This window comes from Lampetra planeri, chromosome 15, assembly GCF_965212315.1.
Source record: "Lampetra planeri chromosome 15, kcLamPlan1.2.h2, whole genome shotgun sequence".
Lineage (NCBI taxonomy): Eukaryota > Metazoa > Chordata > Hyperoartia > Petromyzontiformes > Petromyzontidae > Lampetra > Lampetra planeri.
Window position 1 is genome coordinate 13135627 of NC_136121.1, and position 22985 is coordinate 13158611.

At 45.4% G+C, this 22985-nt stretch overlaps 2 protein-coding genes across 7 annotated transcripts in view; both read left to right on the forward strand.

Annotated features, from left to right (window-relative positions):
• The first annotated feature begins 3152 nt into the window (after window positions 1-3152).
• On the forward strand, window positions 3153-11523 carry LOC144722763 (ileal sodium/bile acid cotransporter-like). The gene is made up of 7 exons (XM_078601157.1): window positions 3153-5141; window positions 5716-5906; window positions 7060-7178; window positions 7393-7481; window positions 7666-7841; window positions 8236-8393; window positions 9749-11523. The coding sequence occupies exons 1-7, from the start codon at window positions 4977-4979 to the stop codon at window positions 9919-9921; spliced, it is 1071 nt and encodes a 356-aa protein (XP_078457283.1). The 5' UTR covers window positions 3153-4976; the 3' UTR covers window positions 9922-11523.
• A 2298-nt stretch (window positions 11524-13821) lies between these two features.
• ARFIP1 (ARF interacting protein 1) overlaps window positions 13822-22985 on the forward strand; it is a 38274-nt gene continuing 29110 nt past the window's right edge. For 4 of the 6 annotated variants that reach the window (XM_078601158.1, XM_078601162.1, XM_078601160.1 and 1 more), the window contains exons 1-3: window positions 13829-13917; window positions 18701-18771; window positions 20213-20316. In XM_078601158.1, the coding sequence (XP_078457284.1) occupies window positions 20218-20316 (99 nt within the window). In that variant the 5' untranslated portion in view covers window positions 13829-13917; window positions 18701-18771; window positions 20213-20217. Of the gene's footprint in view, window positions 13918-18700; window positions 18772-20212; window positions 20317-22985 lie in introns of those variants that run through there. The other 2 variants (XM_078601159.1, XM_078601164.1) reach the window with 2 other exon arrangements.

The following is a 22985-nucleotide window of genomic DNA, read 5'->3' on the forward strand; positions in this document are numbered from 1 at the left end:
GGATGACGCAAGTTCCATTCCCGTTCGTGATCAATAACGGTGGTTAATGTATTTGAACCGGACATGGGCCTCGCCTAGGTCGACTCAGCCTTAAATGAGTACCTGGTGTGGATGGGACACATCAGCAATGGGGAAAAACAGGTGGGCACCTCGTGCGCCATGCCTGCCTCATAGGCGCTCACTACCCGCACTTGCCCCAACATTCTGTTCAAGGCTACTCGGGGCATCTTTATCTTTTTTTTTATCTACACATCCGAAGTGCCGGGGCCCTAGTGTAGAGACGAGTTTGGCCTGCCCAGGGCGATTCATACAACACAATCACATTCGCTACGTATTCAGGGACCCCCCCCCACCACCTTCCCTGGTTAACCCACTACTCCAAATCGTTATCCCTACCAGTGTGGGGTCGTGAACCCGGTTAACCCGGTTAACTTTAATCGGCCACATTGTGGGGGGAGAATTACTCAGAGGTTGTGGTTGGAACCGAGAGCGGATACATTCCGTTCTGCGGATGTATCCAAATTCCGTTGTGCGGATGTATCCACTCCTGCTTTTTGGATCACAAACATAAAAAAAAATAAACTTGAAATTTGTTTTAAGTATTCAGGGAAAGCATATTATTTCTTGTTAGCAGTTTCTTTTGTGTATTGGGGCGGTGGGTTATATACGGTACATACGAAATAAGTTCAAATATACATACGAAATATGGTTCAAACATACATACGAAATATGGTTCAAACAACATACGAAATAAGTTCAAACGTACATACGAAATAAGTTCAAACGTACATACGAAATAAGTTCAAAGGTACATACGAAATAAGTTCAAAGGTACATATGAAATGTCAAACTCTCAAGGCAGGTCACAGGGAAGTTGCGCATCGGCTGGGAACATGGTCACACTGTTGTAGATGATATGTTTCGTGTGTTAATCTTGTTTACTGCACCACAACAGGGAACTGGCTATCTTGGTCGGCTGGACAGCCTTTACACAACCGGCTTTTCGTGTGCAGTGTTCGTGAAATTTTTCTTTTTTCCCCAAAAAAACGTGTCGCACGCACTGCAGATTGTTTTGTCAAATCGACGCGTGTTTGTTAAAGCAGAACTAGGTGAACATTCGCAGGGAAATGACAACTTTAAAAACTTAATTTCCCAGAGGCAGGTTCCCAATTCACCACCCACATTACTTCTCCCACCGTGCTCAATTGTGAATACGCGCGTGCTCAAGGACATTCGGCGTTTGTGAGTGACGATATCTGTTGCTCCTTGGGCAAAAGTCATTCAAGTCAAGCGTGGGAGCGGGCATCTCGAGATGCGTTAAGGAGTCGAAACGTCTCGGTGGCAGCTGCTTTTCTCTCCGGCAAGTGCTTCGCTTGCCCGCATCTCGTTTCAGCGAAAGCGCGTCGACAGTTCATCGCCGTCCAACGTCAACACCCTGGTAATTGTTCACGGCTCACAATTGGCCTTTCTGTGAAACACAATGCGCATTGTTCTTTAATGAGCCGTCCTTCGCATTTTCTGTACACGTTCAATTTGATTGTGTGTGTGTCTGTGTATCCGTGTCTACTTACCTATGGGAGCGGTGGTGCAGCGGTTAGCGCTATGCTGCGATACGAACCCGGCGACGCGAGTTCGATTCCCGCTCACGGCCAACACCGGTGACGAGCGTCCAGAGTCAGCGAGAAGGTTCGGGAAGGGGGGCGTGGCCTCGTGTCGCGATATAAAAGGGAGATGCGCGGGAGACTCGGGGCTGTCGCAGTGGGGGGGGGGGGGGCGGTCTCTGCCTGATGTCAAGTGAACGTGTCTTCAATAAAGTGCCATCTCAAGAGGCGTGTGTCAAGTTGCCACTCCACATTTCTCCTTGAGACTCCGATCAGGGTCGGGGCCTTGTTTTTAATTCCAGGGGTGTCCTGGGGGGGAATTAAGATAATAATAAACGTGATCACCCCCACAATGTCATTGTCCGGAAAGTACTGTAGGAGGATTTTGTTAAGAGTGAGCGGATTGAGTGGCGAGTGAAAATTTATCATAAACTTAACTGACTAATCAAATGGGTTTGTACAGTGTTTCAATTAATATAGCAACATGGTTCGATCTTAAATTTGGAGCTTTCGTGACTGCAGGAATTACTCTATGGTTCTTTCGGTAAAGTCACGTATAAAGATAAAATAATAAATTAAATAATAGCATACGACGTTTCGATTGCAACACAAGCAATCATCATCAGGTATAAATGAAATAGCAACAAAATTTTAACCAGAAAACTATAGACAGACATATAAGCAGACAGATATCACCAAGATACACAGAGAGAGAGTAACACAGGTACAGAGAGGGAGATCGTCTCTGTGGCGAGGCCTTAAATAGACAGAGGGGGGCGGGGGCGGAGAGAGGGAGGGGTTAGAGAAAAATTAACACGTCAATGAGTGCGGCGGCGCGTGGTCAATTACACAAGCTTGAACATTAGGAGAGAGGGAGAAAGAACACACTAAATTTAATAACCTAGCAAAATATCGAAATGTTATGTAATACAACACAGAGAGTCGGTCAACACACAATTAACGCATAGCCTGGTCGATTACGTATTTCAACGATTGCCATGTTAGAATTTAAGTGTGAAAATTCCAAAAAGAGACAAAACATAAAACAAGAGGAACGGAGACACACAGACAGAGCAGAACATAAGAACGACAAAAAACGAGTGGAGTTTTTTGTCTGTGTGTCTCCGTTCCTCTTGTTTTATGTTTAGTCTCTCTTTGGAATTTTCACACTTAAATTCTAACATGGCAATCGTTGAAATACGTAATCGACCAGGCTATGCGTTAATTGTGTGTTGACCGACTCTCTGTGTTGTATTACATAACATTTCGATATTTTGCTAGGTTATTTAATTTTGTGTGTTCTTTCTCCCTCTTTCCTTATGTTCAAGCTTGCGTTATTGACCAGGCGTTCTTCGTACTCATTGACGTGTTATTTTTTTCTCTAACCCCTCCCTCTCTCCGCCCCCGCCCCCCTCTGTCTATTTAAGGCCTCGCCACAGAGACGATCTCCCTCTCTGTACCTGTGTTACTCTCTCTCTATGTATCTTGGTGATATCTGTCTGCTTATATGTCTGTCTATAGTTTTCTGGTTAGATTTTTGTCGCTATTTCATTTATACCTGATGACGATTGCTTGTGTTGCAATCGAAACGTCGTATGCTATTATTTAATGTATTATTTTATCTTTATACGTGACTTTACCAAAAGAACCATAGAGTAGAATAGCAACATGGGTTAATTGTATATTCATTCTTTATATGTGTGGCTTATTACATATACATGTGCGGTGATTAGGAATGTATTTTATTCTAGGACACTCATAATTCAAAGAAACTCCAGTTTACGCAATTCGGAGATAACGGCAAGAAATGGATCGTGTTTTTTCGCCATCCGTAACGACGAGTCTCGCACGACGGTCCGTGATCGAGAGCATGCTTGTGCACACTTCATCCTATTCCTTGTTCTTTCGGTAAAGTCACGGATTATTTTCAATTGATTTAAAAACATTTTTTTTAATTGTATTTTATTTTCTATCTACGTGACTTTACCGAAAGAACCAAGAATATGAATTCCTGCAGTCACGAAAGTTTTAAGTCAGAATTTACACCTCATCCTGCCGATGTTTTTTAATACTCTGCGCGTGGCCACTGTCCCTCGGGTCTGTCCGGCTTCCTCGTCGTGGCAGTGACCAGTGGCTCCGGTTCAGGGCCACGGAGGGATTTCAATTTCGACTAAAAATTTTGTGTGTGTTGAGTTTAATTTTTTTTTTAAACGGCAGGATGTGTTGGGTTGCTTGGTAGACTGGAGGAGAGTCACGGCAATCGGCCCTTGGAAGTGGCAAACGTCACGAAAGCCATCCGCTGCCCTTTTGCTCGCACGTTAAGAACTGCAAAGCGTCTCATTGCGTGTGGGCGACGCGTGTGGCTGAAGGTTACTGGAAAAGTACCACCGTTTGCTTGCTAAGCATTGTCCAGCCTTTGAGTTGCCCATGAAAAGCCACAGACCACACGCCCTCAAAGCCACCCGCACCACTCATGCTTGATTCAAACAATCATCACATATAGGGATGTACAGTGTGTGCATGTATGTGTTGTACTTGAAGGTACATCTATTGGCTGATGTGTTCTTGTCGTGTTCTTTTGCACGTGAGGTCATCTTGCATGTGACGTCCCTGAAAGCCGATGCGTTGGATTTCAATTGGGCTTCAATGGGCTTGGTCTTGTTAGACCCAGAGGCATTATAGTCCTAAACATAGGTCAGTTCTCCATTATCCAGGGTTATGTGAGGAGATGGATGGCTCAGATAAAAGAAAATAACGTGGATAATGCGAGTGTTACGAAATAGTCTAAGACGGAATTTGTCATGGTTTTTTTCGTTTCTTAAAGTCATCGGCCATCGGGTCTCGAGTGAGGAGCGCCTGTGGAGGGAACAAACACGTGCTCAAAAATAAGCGTCGAATATTTTATATTCCACCCTTCAACACAAGTGCGGTTAATCCGCAACCTGGATTTATTCACACAGGAAATAAATCGAGAGCTTAATTGCAGTTGTTACAGGTTGGGTGCGGAAGCTACTCTCTCCGCAGGACCAGGACGGAGCTTGCTGACGCGTTAATGGGGGACGCGGTGCCAAGCCACCGCCACTGTGAGAGCCAAGGTCCAGGGCAGAATGGCGAGTATGGAGCCGCTCCAATCGAATCTCACCGTGCATCCACTTCCCACACCGATGTGCACCATTCAGAAAATGATGTTGGGAAATTTCAGCTTTTTTTTGCACAGTCACACGGAACTGGAACAACGTTCAGGAAGTAAGTCAAAGGCCGTGGGTAGAGTCTATAGCAAAAAGGGGGAGGGTTAATGTGGTAGTGGTTTTAAACGCATTTTCAGATCGAACCTACCAAGCAACGTTTTCACTTCTACCATCTTTCACGAGCGCGATGAACGGGAGCGCAATGAACGGCACCGTTGACAACTCGACCGCGGTTCGAGCCGGGGACACCCTGCGTATGGCGCTCACCGTGGTGTCCTCCCTGCTCATGTGCTTCGTCATGCTGGCGCTCGGCTGCTCCGTGTGCCTTGACCGCATCCTGCAGCACCTCAAGGTGAGTGGAGGTGTGACCAGGGCAGGCTCGGGGTGGTAAGACCTGCGTGGCCTGAGATTTTGCATGGCATGAGAGTACACATTTCTGGGTGAAGGCGGACAAACCTGCTGGAAGGGAATACATGGGTAAGTGCCAGGAGGAGCGGTGGGGGGGTCTACACATGACTGAGGAACAATATTTGAGACGACAAAAATCATAGTATTTTAAAGCCTGCGTTTTGGGGGATTTTTTTTTCTCAGCAAGCTGACGATATAGCACGAACCGTAGGCTCGCTACCGAGTCAGTCACCGGCAGTTGCATCTATTTAATATAATTTTACCATACTTTACCACGCTGGGCAGTGCGGGTTGTGTAGTGGCGGGGAGCATAGAAGTACATTACAATGTGGATGTCGCTGCTGAAGCCCTCTCGTTGTGGCTAGGAGACCTCGACGTTGGCATTTATTTCCCGTACATCTTGTCACATGTGCACTCCCCCCCCCAACCCCTACCCCCACCTTGACACAAGGTCACACCACACAGGGTGGTCGCTTCACCCTGCCTCTCTTGTCGCCGTGCGTTCTGCCTGTGCCCAGCGGCCGTGGGCCGGGCTGACAGTGGGCTTCGTCTGCCAGTTCGGGGTCATGCCGCTCGCGGCGTTCGCGTTGGCACGCGGCCTGCGGCTCGGCGCGGCCGAGGCATCAGCCGTCCTCATCCTGGGCTGCTGCCCGGGGGGCTTGGCCTCCAACCTCATCTCGTACTGGCTCGACGGAGACATGGACCTCAGGTACGTGCTGGGAGGTGTGGAGGGCGGCGGCGGTGGTGCCGTTCGTGGGGAGCGGTGGCGCAGCGGTCAGCGCTACCGCTGCGCTACGAACCCCGGCGACCTGAGGTCGATTCCCGCTCACGGCCAACACCGGTGACGATTATCTGAACCGGTTGTGGGCCTCCCCTAGGTTGACTCAGCCTCATGTGAGTACCTGGTGCGATGCGTAAACATCATCACCAGGGAGACAAAGGCGACCAGGCGTGGTGCCTGCCCCCCACCCCCTCGTGTACTGTGCCGGCCTTCTTAGGTGCTCGCTAACAGCACTTGCCCCCACAGTCTGTCAAGGCTATACTGGGGATCTTTGTCTTGGTGTTGTTCGTCCATAACGGAGGTCGGCAACCAAAATAACAACAAGAAGACGTTGTTTTTCGAATTCGGTAAATAAAAAAACCCTCAATATTTCAAGAGCCTCCAATGCGTGTGAATTCGAGATGGTCCTTAGTAAATAACGATCTTGAAACTCATCCTGGATTGGATCGGGAACCAGCGGAGGGATCTGAATCTTCGGGTGATGTGGTCTCTGAATCTGAGGGTGATGTGGTCTCTGAATCTTCGGGTGATGTGGTCTCTAAACCTTCGGGTGATGTGGTCTCTGAATCTTCGGGTGATGTGGTCTCTGAATCTTCGGGTGATGTGGTCTCTGAATCTTCGGGTGATGTGGTCTCTGAATCTGAGGGTGATGTGGTCTCTGAACCTTCGGGTGATGTGGTCTCTGAATCTGAGGGTGATGTGGTCTCTGAACCTTCGGGTGATGTGGTCTCTGAATCTTCGGGTGATGTGGTCTCTGAATCTTCGGGTGATGTGGTCTCTGAATCTTCGGGTGATGTGGTCTCTGAACCTTCGGGTGATGTGGTCTCTGAACCTTCGGGTGATGTGGTCTCTGAACTTTCGGGTGATGTGGTCTCTGAATCTTCGGGTGATGTGGTCTCTGAATCTTCGGGTGATGTGGTCTCTGAACCTTCGGGTGATGTGGTCTCTGAATCTGAGGGTGATGTGGTCTCTTCTATGAAGAGTCCGGTGGTGGAATTGTCTCTTTTGTGGGCGAAGGATTCTGTCCGTGGTTGATGAGCGTCTATGCATTCTTGTTGTTGTTGCTGCTGCTGCTGTGCAGCATCAGTATGACCGTGGTCTCGACCCTCCTGGGACTCGGCATGATGCCACTGTGCCTCTACATCTACAGCAGATCGTGGCTCGATGATTCTACTTTCGTCATCCCCTACAACACCATCGGTGAGCGCACCCCGCGCTACTGCTCCTACTCTGGGGGGTGGGAGCGCAGAAGCGTGGGGAAAAATGCGATGCAAGTCACTAAAAGGAGCGTGAACATATTGTGCTGCGTCGATGTTCTAATGCTCCAAAAGCCATGTGAGATCGAAGTGAGTTTTCAGCCGTACAGCGATGGTGTTGCTTGCCGTTAATGCGTGCGTGCGTCTTGCTGTTTCAGGAATCACGCTGGCATTGTTAGTCATTCCGGTCATATTAGGAATGCTCCTTCGTCACAAGTGCCCTGCACACGCCTGCCGCATGCTCAAGGTAAATCTTCGGAGCGTGAATTTAGAATTTCGGTCCAACGTAATATTTTGTTTACATTCGACTCACTTCGATTCTCAAATGTGGCCCACTGTGGCATTCAGTGCCTACATTTTTTGAAAAACACTGATGTGGATCCAAATCCCTTTCTCTCCTCGCCTGCGACTCCGCCGTGCCACATGCACAGTTGGGCACGGTGGTGGGAAGCCTGGTGCTCGTGGTGACGGCGGCACTGGGCATCATCTCCTACAACAGCCTGCAGAACATGAGCATGTACATCTGGTTCATCGCAGCAGCCTTGCCACTCATCGGATTTCTCCTGGGTTATGTTCTCGCCATACTGTTCCGGCAGCCACCGTTCAGGTTTGTGGCTTTGCAACAAACAATGCCCGATGTTAGTGTGTTGGCGGAAAGCCGTCTTCTTCTGATTGTTGTTTAAAAAAGTTTCAGAACTGCTGTATTCCCCAAATGTATCCGTTTTTTTCTGCTGTCTCTGAGCTTGCCCTGAGACTCATTGATTCTTCTCTGGCCTTCCGTTATATTCCTTGCAACAGGGCCCTCATGCCTGACCACTCGGCGCCACTGAGCACTCTCGCACAGACATAACACTTGAATGATGCTGCTGAACACAGGCAGGCGGAAGCAGGTGTCCCCTTTTGGTTTTAACGGGTGTGTTATTCCTCTTATTTCTCACCGGAAACCCGGCGACGAACTTGCCGATTGAGGGAGTGTGCGGTTGATGGCGCGCCCCTTGCAGGTGTCGCACGATCAGCGTGGAGACTGGCGCTCAGAGCATTCACCTGTGCAGCGGCGTGCTGCAGATCTCCTTCCCGCCGGAGCAGCTCGCTCTCATGTTCTCCTTCCCCATCGCCTACAGCGTCTTCCAGTTGGTCTACGCCATCCTCATGATCACTGGTATGCGGCAGGGCCAGCGGCAAGGAGCGGTGACGTGTCGTTTGCCATTTGTTGCAGAGGTTCGAGGATCGAGTTGAGTGACCACCCTGGTTAAATCTGCGGGCGTTTTAGCCATACAATGTGATGCGGGCGTTAAATATGCCATGACTTTATCCATCGTAACGATGATAAGAATTTCAACTTGTAACGCACAAAGTATTCGCTCACTCTCGTAGAGAGGAGCCACAGACGAGTAGGAAGGCAGCGACGTGATGAGAGGGTGCCAACAACCGCCCGAGCTCTGCGATCCTCTATATAGTGAGGTGTGATCGGCCAATTTATGAAAGTTTATATGTCGGAGGAAATCCCCGCGTGCAAGGGAGAAACACTCTATCCTATGCAGGTGGAGTTCAAATGTTTACTGTACTGCCTTCTGGCAAGCCAAGATATAATATAACATCTCATTACATCGTCGCCCACGTGTGTCAATGTCATGGTTAAAATTAATCACGCGAATTACAATTGAACCACAATAACAATCATGCCTTTTAAATAGCAAGAATATATTTCGTTGAGTTTCAAGACAAACTCAGAAAGTTGCCTCCACTGAGATGTTTGAGCAATTCCATGAACGAGTGTATGGCACATAGCAGGGAACCTGATGTACCTGGAGAAAATCCATGCATACAAGGGGACGGCAAGGCTCTGCACATTCAGAAAACAAATCCATTGTCCTGCTGCTCATCTGACCACCAATATAATCGATGTAAATTAGTCCAAAGTCACAGGCATTATGCATTCATGATGTTTTCTAACAAGAACATTTACAATGGTAGTGACAACGTTGCACATTATAATTGTGATCATAATGTACAGCCCTCTGTCAATCTGCTGCTGAATGAAGACCTCACACACCATGTTTGTTGTGGAGAATGTTGATCATACTTCACCACGCTGGTCAATGTGAGTTATTGACGAGGAGGAAAGGGGCCCAGAATTGGTACAAATATCGCTCACCACTTATGTTAGCCGTGGTTGGTAATTGAAGTCAGGTTGGCGGGTTCATCAAACAGTGCACTCACCACTACGCTGCTCCTCTCCCATCCCATAAGAGTCATCTAAATTATATACTGTATAATATATATATACAGAGTGAATCCCAGACAGCCTCATTCATTATTAAAACCAGTTTTGCTGGACTGCTATAGGGAGAATAAACAATGTCAAGTTCACTGTGCATGACTCATGCACATTTTGCTAATGAAGGTCACCACACATATAACTATAAATAGATCTCTTTGCGTGTTTTTTTTAAATTGTATTTCCCAAGCAATTTGTTGGCGATTTACAGAAGCATCGTTCAATGTCGTTCGCAGGTTATCAGATTTACAAGCGACAGCGGCAGGGCCAGGTGAGCGTGGACCAGGAGGCTGTGGCGCCCAACCTCGTCAGCTACCGCGAAGGGCATCGCAAACAAACCGCGGCAGGCCACGACGGGGCCGATGCAGACGCCAGGGAGGAGATCGCCGTGGACAAAACGCGACATTGACGGCCTCGCAACGTCCTTGCGGCCCACCCCATAAATGCCCTCGTGTCACTTCTCGCCATGGGTGGAAAAAACCCGATTTTTCCAGCGACAGGCATCGGGTTTTTTCTTTAATACAATTAAACCCGATTTCGGGGAATTAAAACCTGGTTTAATGAATACGAAACTCTGATCCAAGGCTCAGGCTGCATCCTCGTCGGTGCTGCTGCTATCGTACTCGGGGGGGGCCGTCGGGCACGGGGTAGTCGTAGAATGCGGCGGGCAGGTTGGTCTTGATGAACACGAGCTTCTCCACAATCGTGGCCGCCAGTGAGTTCCTTAGCTTGGAATGGATGAAGCCCATCGTTGAGAAGTTCCGCTCGGATGCCGAAATTAGAACCAATTAAATCGGATTTCTCCCAATCTCAGATGATCGGGTTTAATATAGAAAGACAATTAAACCCGATTGTAAAAAAAACCCGACTGTGCCACCCTTGCTACTCGCACAGCCCTCTCAGCACCCCCCTCTCTCACATTTCACGATCACGCCACGTTGTCTCGACGCCATCTCCTCGGTCCCCACTCACTTGCACCTGGCTCACGTGGACGCATAGAAGTAGTGAACAATGTACTGGTTTCGAGCGCTTTATTCGGTAGCAATAGATGCAAAAAGTAGCGCACACCGCGAAACTGCACTCGGGCCTGCTGAGTAGCATACGGTGCAGTATACACCGTACATGCACCAAGGCCGTAATTATAATATATATATTAGGGGGGACACATCCCCCCCCCCCCATATTCAAATATGCTCAAAATGTCCCCCCCAATATATTGCTATAAAATAGATACATTTTTATATGATTGTGGTTATGGTTGTACTGTATTCATCCCTAATCTCTGCCATTACATACAATGAAACAAGAAAAGAAAAAACAGAACAATGTAATACAATACACTATTAGACATTATTGTAAAAAAGAAATAAAAAGTCCATCCTATGTGTTAGTGATTTTTTAAAATTATTTTAGGCAGGAAATTAGTTTCCAAAGTTAGATTTTTTCTGGGGGGGGAGGACCCCAGACCCCCTGAAAGATTTGGTCCCCCCCCAATGTTGACTCCATGGCTACGGCCTTGCCGTACACACACAGTACACACAGTACACACAGTACATACACATTGCTTGCCCACGTCCGACCACAAAGCCGCATCTCAGTGAATTAAAACGGCATATTGCGAATTTTGGGAAGAAATAGGTTAGCCGCATATCACGCGAAATCACGGAAACCGAATGGGCATATACAGCGAGGCTGTTTGATGCACCGCCCTCTGCTGTACACTGCGAGCCGCCCACCCCTTTGCCGAGCTGTTTGGTCATGGCGATAGTCGTCCATCTCAACACTATCCAGGCACACCTCTGGGTCCTGCTAAGCTCCTCCGATATCAGGCACATTCCATGTGATTAAAAAGTATATATATCAACGGTGTAAATATTTTTTTATGTCATTCGGATTGTATTTCGCAAACTACAAAATGACCATAATTCATAGGTGGTGAAAGTTAATCGATGATGGTATGGGTGACTGCATCCAAAAATAAAGTTTACATGCTTAAACATGCACACTTCCATATGTGTTATTTGTACTTCTTTGTTTGCTGTAGTTTCTCGTAAAAAAAAAACATGTTGTGACAACACTTTTGTTAATTTTTTCCGCAATGTTGCTGTGAGCGTCCCGACGGCACGAGACGAATTAACTATTCGGATCTGTGACAGAGCGGCGCAACCCCTGATCAGGCAGAGAACGGATACCTGTGTAGTGGGCGGGGCTACTTGAGTAGTGGGCGGGGCTACCTGTGTAGTGGGCGGGGCTACCTGAGTAGTGGGCGGGGCTACCTGAGTAGTGGACGGGGCTACCTGAGTAGTGGACGGGGCTACATGTGTAGTGGGCGGGGCTACCTGTGTAGTGGGCGGGGCTACCTGTGCAGTGAACGGGGCTACCTGAGTAGTGGGCGGGGCTATCTGTGTAGTGGGCGGGGCTATCTGTGTAGTGGGCGGGGCTGCCTGAGTAGTGGGCGGGGCTATCTGTGTAGTGGGCGGGGCTATCTGTGTAGTGGGCGGGGCTACCTGAGTAGTGGGCGGGGCTACCTGTGTAGTGGGCGGGCTACCTGTGTAGTGGGCGGGGCTACCTGAGTAGTGGGCGGGGTTACCTGTGTAGTGGGCGGGGCTACCGGTGTAGTGGGCGGAGCTAGTGAGTGAGCGGGCGTGGTAATGTAAATATGGTCGTGGCTGACTTTGGGAGGGGCTGCCAGCTCACGCCCATGCGTCCTGGTTGAGTCAGAATCTGAATATTTATGTGGACTGGAGGAATCCGATGAACTAAAAAGCTCTTTTTCACAGATGTCCTACTTGAGTCTCGAAGAAATGTACCACCTCTACGTTAAATGGATCTTCACACGGTGAAATTGCAAAGAGGGAAAGTTTAATTATTTCTACTTAAGTTATTATAGTTCAGTATAAAAACTATTTTGAAACTGTGAAACTGTGCAGTGTTTACATAATTGAATTTGTTCACGCTAATACTGCTGCCATTAATAATGCAATACTGCAGTAAAATTTAATGAATATATAACCATTTGCATTCAAACACAATCACAAGTAAAACGTAACTGCCCACTTCGACAAAATGAGTCATGGTGATAATGATGATGATGCCACGTTGTCAGGGCTGCACAAGCACAATTACCAAAACACACTCAGCATTTATCAATAACACTGCTTTAAAATGACAAATATATGCAGCAACAGGTTACGTTTAGGGAACGGTCCCTCGTCATAGCCCATAAATAGCGAGGCCAAAGAGGTCGAGTGGATAACAAGAGTTCATTTTTCTCTCGCCTCCTATCGTGTTTTCGTATTGTTGTTGTAACGTTCTGATTCGCCCCTACTTGATGTCTGTGAAAAAGAGCTTTCTAGCTCATCTGATTTCTCCAGTATAAATACATATTCTAATTCTGCCTCTATCTCTGTATGTGTATTACATAAGGGACATTAGCCCAAAACGTTTTTAATTATAATAGACATTTTAAAGTCAGAGTGGAATTGTTGACGAATGTGTTCAGGTTTTTCCACTCACAGGCGAACTGGATGTACGGCATTGGGTGTGCAGCAATCGCGTTCGGGCGGGGCTCTTCTGGCCCCCGGTGGTGCCACTCATCCAGCCACGGGAGCCGGGGTCGGAGGCAGAGCGTGAGCTCGTGGCGTGGGCGGTGCTGAGACATCACGAAAGCTCCACCGCCGTGGAATACAACGACGCGGCGTTTGAAAGGACAAAACACCGTTTTGGAATACTGCATTATGAGTAACAACTCCGTTAATTTCCTCAGCGGTGGTGCTATTTGTGTGTATTTTCGTTTTTGTGACTTTTACATCTTAATAACAAATTGTGAATCCACTCAACAGATTCGTCAGCAACGCAGTCTTAAACTTAAATAAATGTATACAGCAATAGACGACATTTCTGACAATTGCCCTTCTTCATAGCAAATAGAGAGCCCGGAGATATAGTGTATACGACGAGTTGGTATCTGTGAAAAATAGCTTTATATCTCATCGGATTCCTCCAGTATAAATACATATTCTGATTCTTTGACATCTCTACTTATGTACTATGAAGACGGGTCGTTGCTCGAAACGTTGCCTTTTATTTACGTTTCGATTTTAAGGCAGGGTTATCGACGAAATATAGTTGAGTTTGTGTATTATTTATGCACAACTACCAGCGGAGTGTTATCGTCACAAATTCACCTGGGCCACAATAGCACGGGCGTTATAGCAAGCGTGGCATGGGCGGGGCTTAGACGCAGTGGACGGGGTTATAGGACTCGATGTGGGCGGGGCTAAGCGTGGATTGGGCGGGGCGTGCGCGTGGCTTGAGTGGAGACCCGGATGTTGTGACATGTCAGCGCGGCCGTCCGCTTCTCCCCGCCGCCTCGCGTCGCCCGCCGCTGCCGCCTCCTGTCTCGGTCAGTTACCCCCCCAACTCACTTAGCCCCTGTGCTGCGGTAGCCCGGCGCTCTAGGACGCGGGGAAAAGTGCGCTCCGAGCTGGAGCTGCGCGGGCCGACGAAGCGCGTAAGACGCGTGTACGCCGCGGCCCCCCCGTGTACGCGCTGCGGCCTAGCAGGCCCTGGCCGAAGCGGCGCTTTCCGCCTGGGAGGCGACGCCGGGGACAGAGGCGCCGCTTCAGGCGGGCTGTTCAGGAGAGGCCGTGGCTTGTTAGGCGGTTAGGCCGCGCGGTGCTGGGTTTGCCCGGATGGGCCGCGATGTTGAACGTGGCGCTCAGACATCTGGTCTAGGTGTGCGCTGCTTGGGCAAGCGTGCGGTGGTTACTACATTATAGGCATTTGTGGTCTCCGAGAGAGAGGTGTTGGATTGGCCGGGTAAGTGGCGTTTGCTCCATGGCTTAGCCACGAGAGTGTCCGCGATGCTTTAGGGAGGGATGCCCAGAGAAGCTGGGGAGTAATTGCTCGGGGTTGCCCAGAGTTTCGTGGGCGTTGGAGACTTGTCCGGGTATGGGGATGTTGGTTGGCGCAGTCCAGGTAAGTTAACTACCTCACTGGCGGGGCCGAGGGGGGGGGGGGTTGCCCAATTGAGCGACATTTAGGCTGCTCAGGTTAACGACGCTTCACCCCGTAAAGTAACATTGTATAGCTGCCGCGAGGCCACGCCGCTTGAGGCTACTTGGTGGTGGTGGTGGGGGGAGGCGACGTTTTTGGGGGCTGCGTTTGCGAGGTTCGTTGAAGCTGTAGGCGGGTCAGGTAATGTGTGACCGGCTCCTGGACGCGTCACTGACCCAGGTGTTTGCTTCATTCGCTGCCAGGGGTTGGACGTGTTATAATGTTTGCCGCCGCAGGAGCGTGGACTTCGTCCCCCGGTTTATTTAGCTATACGCCTCCGTATAAACAAAGGCGCCCACTCTGTATAATAGTGTGTGCTGAGTGAACTTGACGAGTTGATCTTCTTGGTTCTTTCGGTAAAGTCACGTAGAAGGTAAATAATAAAAATAAAACATAATAAAATAATTCTCACGACGTTTCGGCCACAACGTAAGCAGCCGTCCTCAGGTGAAGAACAGGTCAGCGTCTTCCCGACAGAACTGTTCTTCACCTGAGGACGGCTGCTTGCGTTGTGGCCGAAACGTCGTGAGAATTATTTTATTGTTTTATTTTTATTTTGTTATTATTTCCCTTATACGTGACTTTACCGAAAGAACCAAGAAGATGAATCCCTGCAGTCACGAAAGCTTTAAATCGAAATTTACGAGTTAAATTACAGCGTGTGGTTTCATCATCAACAAGTGAAATGCATGCGTTGAGTAGTAACATATGGCACCCACGTTATATTGGCGGTTCTTTGATAAGCTCATGTTGTATTGTTATGTTTGTAATTATCATCCCGCTGGTGACGTAATACTTATCCAAGTGTTACTGTGTGTAGTCCTAGCACAACACGTCTTTATGTTTGAGTACATGTGGACAACATATTATGTTATACGCTGGGCTGCGTACCAAAGCCATACACATTCAAGTGTTTTAATAAAGGCACTTAATTGCGGCGCTTGTCCGCCAAACAACAGAGCCAAAACAATCACAATGTTGTCAATGTAAGTATGTTTACGAAGTGTCATTTACGAGTTTCATTTACGTGGCACACGTTTGACATGTGGGTATTTTTTATCCAGCCTCTGTCGCGTAGATACGAGACTTTTTAACTTGAATTTTTTAAGTTGAGTTCCTTTAACTCTGTTTTATCTTTCGTCCTTTAAGATACACGATTCAAATACTTTTACAATCCACTACCGTGCGATATGTGGAATTTTTTTGTACTGTTAAATCATATTTGAATCGTGTATCTTAAATCATAATTTAACAGTCCAGTTGCATTACAGTTGCCTGCACTTCTCGGCCATCAAGAGCGTATCGAACGCGTCAGTAGATGGCGGTATAATCTAACGTGCGAACATTGTAGACCGGCATCTCCAACAGCAGAATGTGGTGCTCTGGTTAAAGGGAGAAAAACTGTTCCAAATCTACTGTATTATTCACACGTGTCATATTGATTATATGTGCGCTTCCAACACCCCCTGTTTTCAGTCGATAACCTTGAAAGTTGGATTTGGATGCATAGAATGCCTAGTAATTTTTTTGAGCCAGAGATTTTTCGATGTAGGTTTTGCTATAAATTTAGATATGTTTGGTATTCTTAACACACTGTCCACTGAAAACCTCAAGCCTGCAGTATTTCTGGATATTATCTAAGTGACCAAAAGTAGGGCAATCAAAAGCCACATATTTTCAACAGATGTGGCCATCCCAGATGTGGCGTTGTGTAAGCGAGTCCAATTTTGCGTCCAATCTTGGAGCTAAGCAGGGTTGAGCCAGGTTAGTACTTGAATGGGAGACTGCCAGGGAAAACTTAATAGAGGTTTTGGTTGCAAGGTGGCCAATAGATAGCCGTGCAGTCATGGATTAAATACTGTTTATAACATGCAATGATTAAATAGCGTGTTGTATACAGTAGTGTGTGTTTAACACTGCACCTAAGTGCTTTTTGTATTCTGGTCGGTTATATTGTTATTTTAGTATTCTTATTAATGGCATGCAAAGCTCAATTTAAAAAAATCGGTTATCAGTTTGCCACTTTTCAACCCACACTGACCAGAGTAGGCGAGTGATCAGGAAACTGATGAAAGATTGTAGATTTCAAAAATAGATATTTTGTGCGTAATGAGTTGCCATATCACCAATCAAATTGGAATTAACCTTGTGGTTTTAACGTGCTTGCATGCCAGTCATCACTTAAGATTTTACTGGATTTGATTATGAACAGTTATAAAAAAAAAGATAATTATCAGCTATAATATGTATACACTTTCTGTTTGGTCAACACCGTGACTTTTATGGTTAGAATTGGTCATTGTTATTTCCATAATTAACGTGCTTGACTTCCTTGGAATTCATTATTTTTATAATTATCTACCCATGAGGGTAGTGTTGGAAAATCTGGAGCCTGGATGGATGCAGACAGTAACTTCCTTTAGCGGATGTTTCCAATAACAGCGAAATGGTGCTCGACAATAATTCAAATTGTCCTTGACAAACTTTATTCATGATGTTCTGTAGGAGAAAACCACTTTTGTTGCGTAAATATTTTAAAATGGATATACGGGCTTATAATTTTATGATTTTCGTTGGACAGCTTCCTATTGCTACATTATGTCATGCATCCTTAATATGTGGCTTTCACAACATATTTACAATTCTCCTTTGACACACATCAACCACCGTTTGAATGGCTTCAGTGTTTGGTATTTTTTTATTATCATCAGGCATGACATTTCCGGTGCAGGATTGAGGCCTCTTCAACCCTCACCATTTCTCATGGTCACGCGATGGAAAAAAATCCATAGGGCTTGGGTACACTTGAGTCTTGAGCTGATATCATTGCTCCATCTCCGGAGTAATCATCCTCTTGGGCGTGTATTCCACTTCGGCTGAGTCATGACCAGTAGCCATAATTCCTCCCAGCAACGTGTCTTGTCAATCACTTGTTTTTGTAACATGCATTTTTTTCCAACTTGTGGGTGTTTTATGATTCATGTGTTTCTTTCATATGCTTCACTACAATTACAAGAATTCACCTCTCCATGCTGCTTTATGCACTTCTCAACTTTTGTTGAAATTCTGTAATCATATCTCAAAGTAATCGAATAACTTAAAAAACGCTGTGTAGTGTGCCTCAAGTTTAATGAGCAAAATTCACGTGCAACGAGTTAATCAAACAATTGAAAGCATCTGGAGCTTCACAACTGAAAACACATCCTAGTATGGATACGTAGGGTAGTTATTAAAGGCGCATTAGGATGAAATTGAGGATAGAGAGGCATGCAAAGCCATGCTGGAGTGCTATTGTTATTTTGAACTTAATTAAAACAGCCTACTAATGTTTCTAAAGAAGACAGCTTTTAATCGATACATAGGCTATTTTTGTTTATGAACAGTGTGCAAAGAAACTACATATCCTGAACGCCTTTCTAGAGTTATGCAATATATAAAAAGAAACGTTTTTAACGTACGGTAGTTATCACAGATGTAGGTTATGAGAATAGATTTTCCCCTTTTTTCTGGACACAAAGCAGGTGTTAAGATGTTAAAACGCCAAACTGAAACCTTTTACAAGGAATCATCTCTGCATTAACCACAATACTTGTGGTCATAATGCAAACAAAAAAACAACATACTCTGATAATATATGCACTGTCTTTGAAACTGATTGGTCCACACCAGAGACAGCTTTCTTTTGAGCCTAGTCTCAAACGGTGTTTAGACCAGAGGTGTTCGACCAGAGGACGCCTTTTTAGACGGTGTGGTTAATGCAGACATGATTCCTTGTAAAATGTTTCAGTTTGGTGTTTTAACATCTTAACACCTGTTTTGTTGCCAGAAAAAAGAGGAAAACCTATTCTGATATTTTGGAGGTCCCATGATGTATATCTAGGTTATTTTTCTCTCCACTAGATGGCGGTATCTGATAGTGGATTGACAAAAGGCTGTACTGTACATTATTAATTTTACAAACAGGAGCGCACACTTTTTTTAGTGTTGTCATAATAACCCATGTATATGTTTAGAAATGCCTGTAGAGAATTATTCAGCAAAAGTGATCATTTATTTGGTGTCAGATGCCTTCAATAGGTAAAGCTATCACTAAAAATAATGACAATTTAATCTTATTTTTTTTTTTACAGAAGCCCCATCAAAAACATTATTTGTTGCTGAATAAGACTGGGCACCTGGTGAAGACACTGAGAACAGAGAGGTACGTGTATATTGTGAAGGACACAATTGTGAAGAGCACATTTACCAGTGTAACCTTTTTATTCACAAATGTAAGGTAAACATGTAACACTGTTGAAATTGCTGTGATAACCCTGTATGAGAGCCTGCTACATTTACATACCGTTTTAAAATGTGTACACACTTTTGTGAATAAAACCTGGCTGAGAAAGGAATGTTTTAAACAGAAGACCCCACATGTGTTGGCTTGCACTGAATTTATTTTGACTCTGCATATTGACTTGGCCAGACAGTCTGACAAAAAAGCCTTTATTGGGGGGGGGAACTAGTAGAAGTGTTTGTTTCAGCCAACTATTACTTGGTTCCTTACTCTTTCTCTCCAGCTGTGCCGTCTTTCACTCAGGTCTATCTGTGGTCGTAGTTAGTTTTTTTTCTGTTTGCTTTTGCAGAGCTACATATATTGTCTTTAATGTTCAGAATTTGGTTTGAAAACTTTTAAGGCAGAAAGCCACACTTGTTGGGTGCCCGTGATGCCTGCACGAGTGACTCGGCTTTGTGCACATAGAAGAGACAACTCATTTTGAATGTGATTTTAGCCTGAAAGGGTCAGGCCGTAAAAGCAAAACAGAGATCGTTTTCCATCCCGACAGCCCGGTTTCTGACAGCTTTTATCCTTTAGTCTCAGCGCTTCTGACATAGCTGTGAAAGTTGGTATACTTTATAATATAAATGATACACCATTACAGTTGTCTCACAACTTTGCAGAATCTCATGGGTGGGCTCCTGCATGTTAATGTTTTTGTTGAGCCTGCCACAAATAGGTCACAGCGCTATTCGTTGTATTGACGTGTTCCGTATTATTTTGTTCACATTTATCTTCTAATTTGTCATGGCTTTAACGCTTCCCTGCTCGCTTAATACCCTGAACGATAGCTATGATGATGTCATTGTCTTATTTTACATACATCATGCAATAGAAATGGCTTTCTGGTGCGTTGATCTTGCAGTGTTATTAACGTGTCATCTGCACTGTTGCTAAAGTAAAGTGATATGTGCTTGGATTGTGCCAACAAATAGGAAATTCCTTGAAAGGGTGGTGCTAGGTGTCTGAGCTTCATGCACCAGTGGTCAACCCTGCTGCCTTTTCTCATTCAGTATAATTGTATATACGTGCAGTATATAAAACAACAGCATGTCGCTCATAACACCTTCTAGATATGAACTTTGTACAAACATTGGTATGCATACATTTATTTTTTACTATAGTATTGCCATCCATTGTTTCAAGCTCACGTTTTAAATTGTTCATGTAAGATAGTTTACACTCAACCTTTACGACCGTTTTCAAGATACGTGTAGCCTCTGTTTGGATGCCAATGATTGTGAGCGTGTTGGTTGTTGCTGAAATTGCCACTGTGCCTCGTTGCCGTGTGTTCTCCAAACAAACTGCTGGCCACATGCAGCCACCATGTCGGAGGGGATGATAAGCCAAGCCGCCACCACGGAGATCCCCATCTCCAGCAACGGAGAACCCAGGCAACCACCCGAGGATGATCGCTTCGAGCAGGTCCACATTCACACACAACGTCAATGACGATATTGGCTTGTAACTTCCCACTGCATTTTCTTCCATTTTTTAAGTTCTTGTCCAGTAGTGGCCTCCGCACTCTTTCATTTCATTTAACCATCTATTCCGCTGTCTTCCTCTGCCTCTTTTACCGTCTCGGTATTCAACGCGGTTCATTTTGTCCATCTCTTGTCAGTTGTTGTTGCGTGGCCTGCCCATTTCCACTTTCTTTATTTAGTTTTGACTGTAGCATCAATGTGCCCTGTTCTTTAACTTATTTATTCATTCCTTAGCATCTCTTTTGATTTGCCATGGCAAACCTGCAGCCTCATTTTCACACACAGCTGTTTGTAAACGTCCTCCTTTTTAGTCTGAGTAGAATATGCTATAGGTTGTCCACTGACTCCTTTCCATTGGACTGGAATTTTTCTCATTGGCTCAGGGCTGCCAGTGGAGATGAGTGCTGCCCAAGACTCGTATGAGCAGCAACCAACTTTGACCTTGTTTCGAAAATAAACTTGACACTTACCAATGACTGTTGCATGTTGTGTATATTAGCAAAAGGAAAATAAATCAATCCTAATGTTTTAACATTTGTCAGGACCATTTTCATACGTAGTATCACAGGCAATATTATGTTGGTGTGCTGAAAAGTATTGTAATGTACCGTTTGTTTTATCCATTACTGGTTTTACCATGGGTCTGACAGCAATATTTAATGAGCATGGAGGGAAAAAAATCTGTCTGGTTTTTACATGGCTTAAAAAATGTGCTGTGAACTGTCATTTTGCTGCCTTGCGAGGTCCGACCCCAATCGATATCCATTCCACTTTGGGCATGGTAACCCCATTTTGAAAAGGTCAGGGCTCCAAGGCTGTTGAACTTTACAGAGAGAAACGTTGTAACACTGTTGCTAATTGTCAATAGTTTATTTTCTAACGTTGAAGAATTGCTTTAGGGTAAGTTCAACAAAAAAATATCCGTGCACGGATAAATTGATATCGCATATCCACGCGGTACCTATCCCGGTGCAAGGTAGTTTTCTCACCTATCCCATTCTGTGGGGAAATTCTTCGTATTTATTTAATGTTTAAAGGCATCCTCTTTGTGATTGTATCCCAGAACAAGCCTGAACGGTAAAGATTTCCTTTTCATTCAATTGAATTGCAGGAGATTTTGTGTTCATCCTCCGCAGCCTCTGATTTATTGTTCAGTGTCAGCAGCGCGCACTACAAAGCTCACCGATGACGTGCATATGGCGTGTTGCGCAAAAATGAACATTTTGCGATATTTTTTTTCTTTCAGGGGAAAAAAAAGCTCCACAAACCTGACATTACACACACATTAACTGTTCTTTGCCAAGAGTACATTATAATTGCCAAAAATGTATATGAATGTGAAGTTGTTTTTAATGGCTAAACTACGCAGTGGAGGTGCGTGCTGATGGTGAGTTCTTGTTTAATGCCTCAACTCACTGTGTTCAGACGTACAGACTCCAGTTGACATTTCGGGCGGCAGGGTGGCGCAGTTGTAACTCTCGTGCCTCACAGCAAGAACGGCCTGGGTTTGATTTCCGACTCTGGCGCCTTTCTGTGTGGATTTTGTTTGTCCTTCCCCTCTTACTGTATGAGTTTCCTTTTGGTTTTCTAGTTTCCTCCCATCGCTAATTTAATCCACCCTAAAAAAATGACCTGCAAATTCCTCAATTGGAATTGCACATAGGGATATTGCCCCCTGCTGTGAACATCTTGGCAGGACCCTCCTGATTGAGAGTCTTGTTGACTAGTGAGGCTTTGCTGGGTAAACAAGCGTAATCATTATACATAAATAATCGTTCCTTTTACAGTTTACCAAAATTCATTATTTCATGGGTAATGTATTTGGTGACTCTTCAAAATATTTGTTATTATTGAGTTAGAGACACTGTTTAAAGGATTTTTTATGGCAATATTCACGACTGCATCCAATGAACTTTATTTGAATGTCAGGTGAGAGGGACGTTTTATAAAGTATACATTTGTAGTCGGGTTTGGTACAAAATGGAATGTAACAACCATGATGAATTAAGACGTATTGATGGTACAGACTGCGGTTTTGACAAATGGATCCACTGGCACTCCACCAGGTACAGAGCGGACTTTGGCCCAAGAGAAAATGACCCCTGCAGGGCAGCCAACTGCCCTCCTGGCATTAAGCAATAATTAATGGGTGGGATAATAACAGCCGATACAGACTGTAATTAGGATATCTCTAACTTGTGCATAGTTAGCTTGTATGTTGTGTTTTAAATGTCAGTGTGCTCATGAGCCATGTGTTCTGTTTCTGAGTTATTTTTGTGTTTATATAAAAAGTGTGAACAATACGAAACTATTTTGTCACCAATAAACTCTCCCTTAGTTATCATGTATAAAGGGGGCCACAATTTTACGTTCCATTTTAAGGGTTGGAATAGTCATCACAACGTATTATAGAGACCATTAAATTAAATGGATTGGCCAGTTAAAGTTTACAGTTAAAGGTTGCCTTGGCTGAGTTTTTTTTTAGAGTGGGAATGTTGACGTAATGGAGCTCATTGTCCCCGTTGTCCTAGTTTGTCTCAATGTTGCTCTATTAGCATTTGTATGGACGTTTATGTTTGTGCCCGAAGAATCCTTTTTTACGTTCCCGTA

Coding starts and splice junctions, on each gene's coding strand:
- LOC144722763 (XM_078601157.1), top strand. CDS start 4,977: ATGAACGGGAGCGCAATGAACGGCACCGTTGACAACTCGACCGCGGTT. Junction 7,482..7,665: donor ACGCCTGCCGCATGCTCAAG/GTAAATCTTCGG, acceptor CCACATGCACAG/TTGGGCACGGTGGTGGGAAG. Junction 7,842..8,235: donor TTCCGGCAGCCACCGTTCAG/GTTTGTGGCTTT, acceptor CGCCCCTTGCAG/GTGTCGCACGATCAGCGTGG.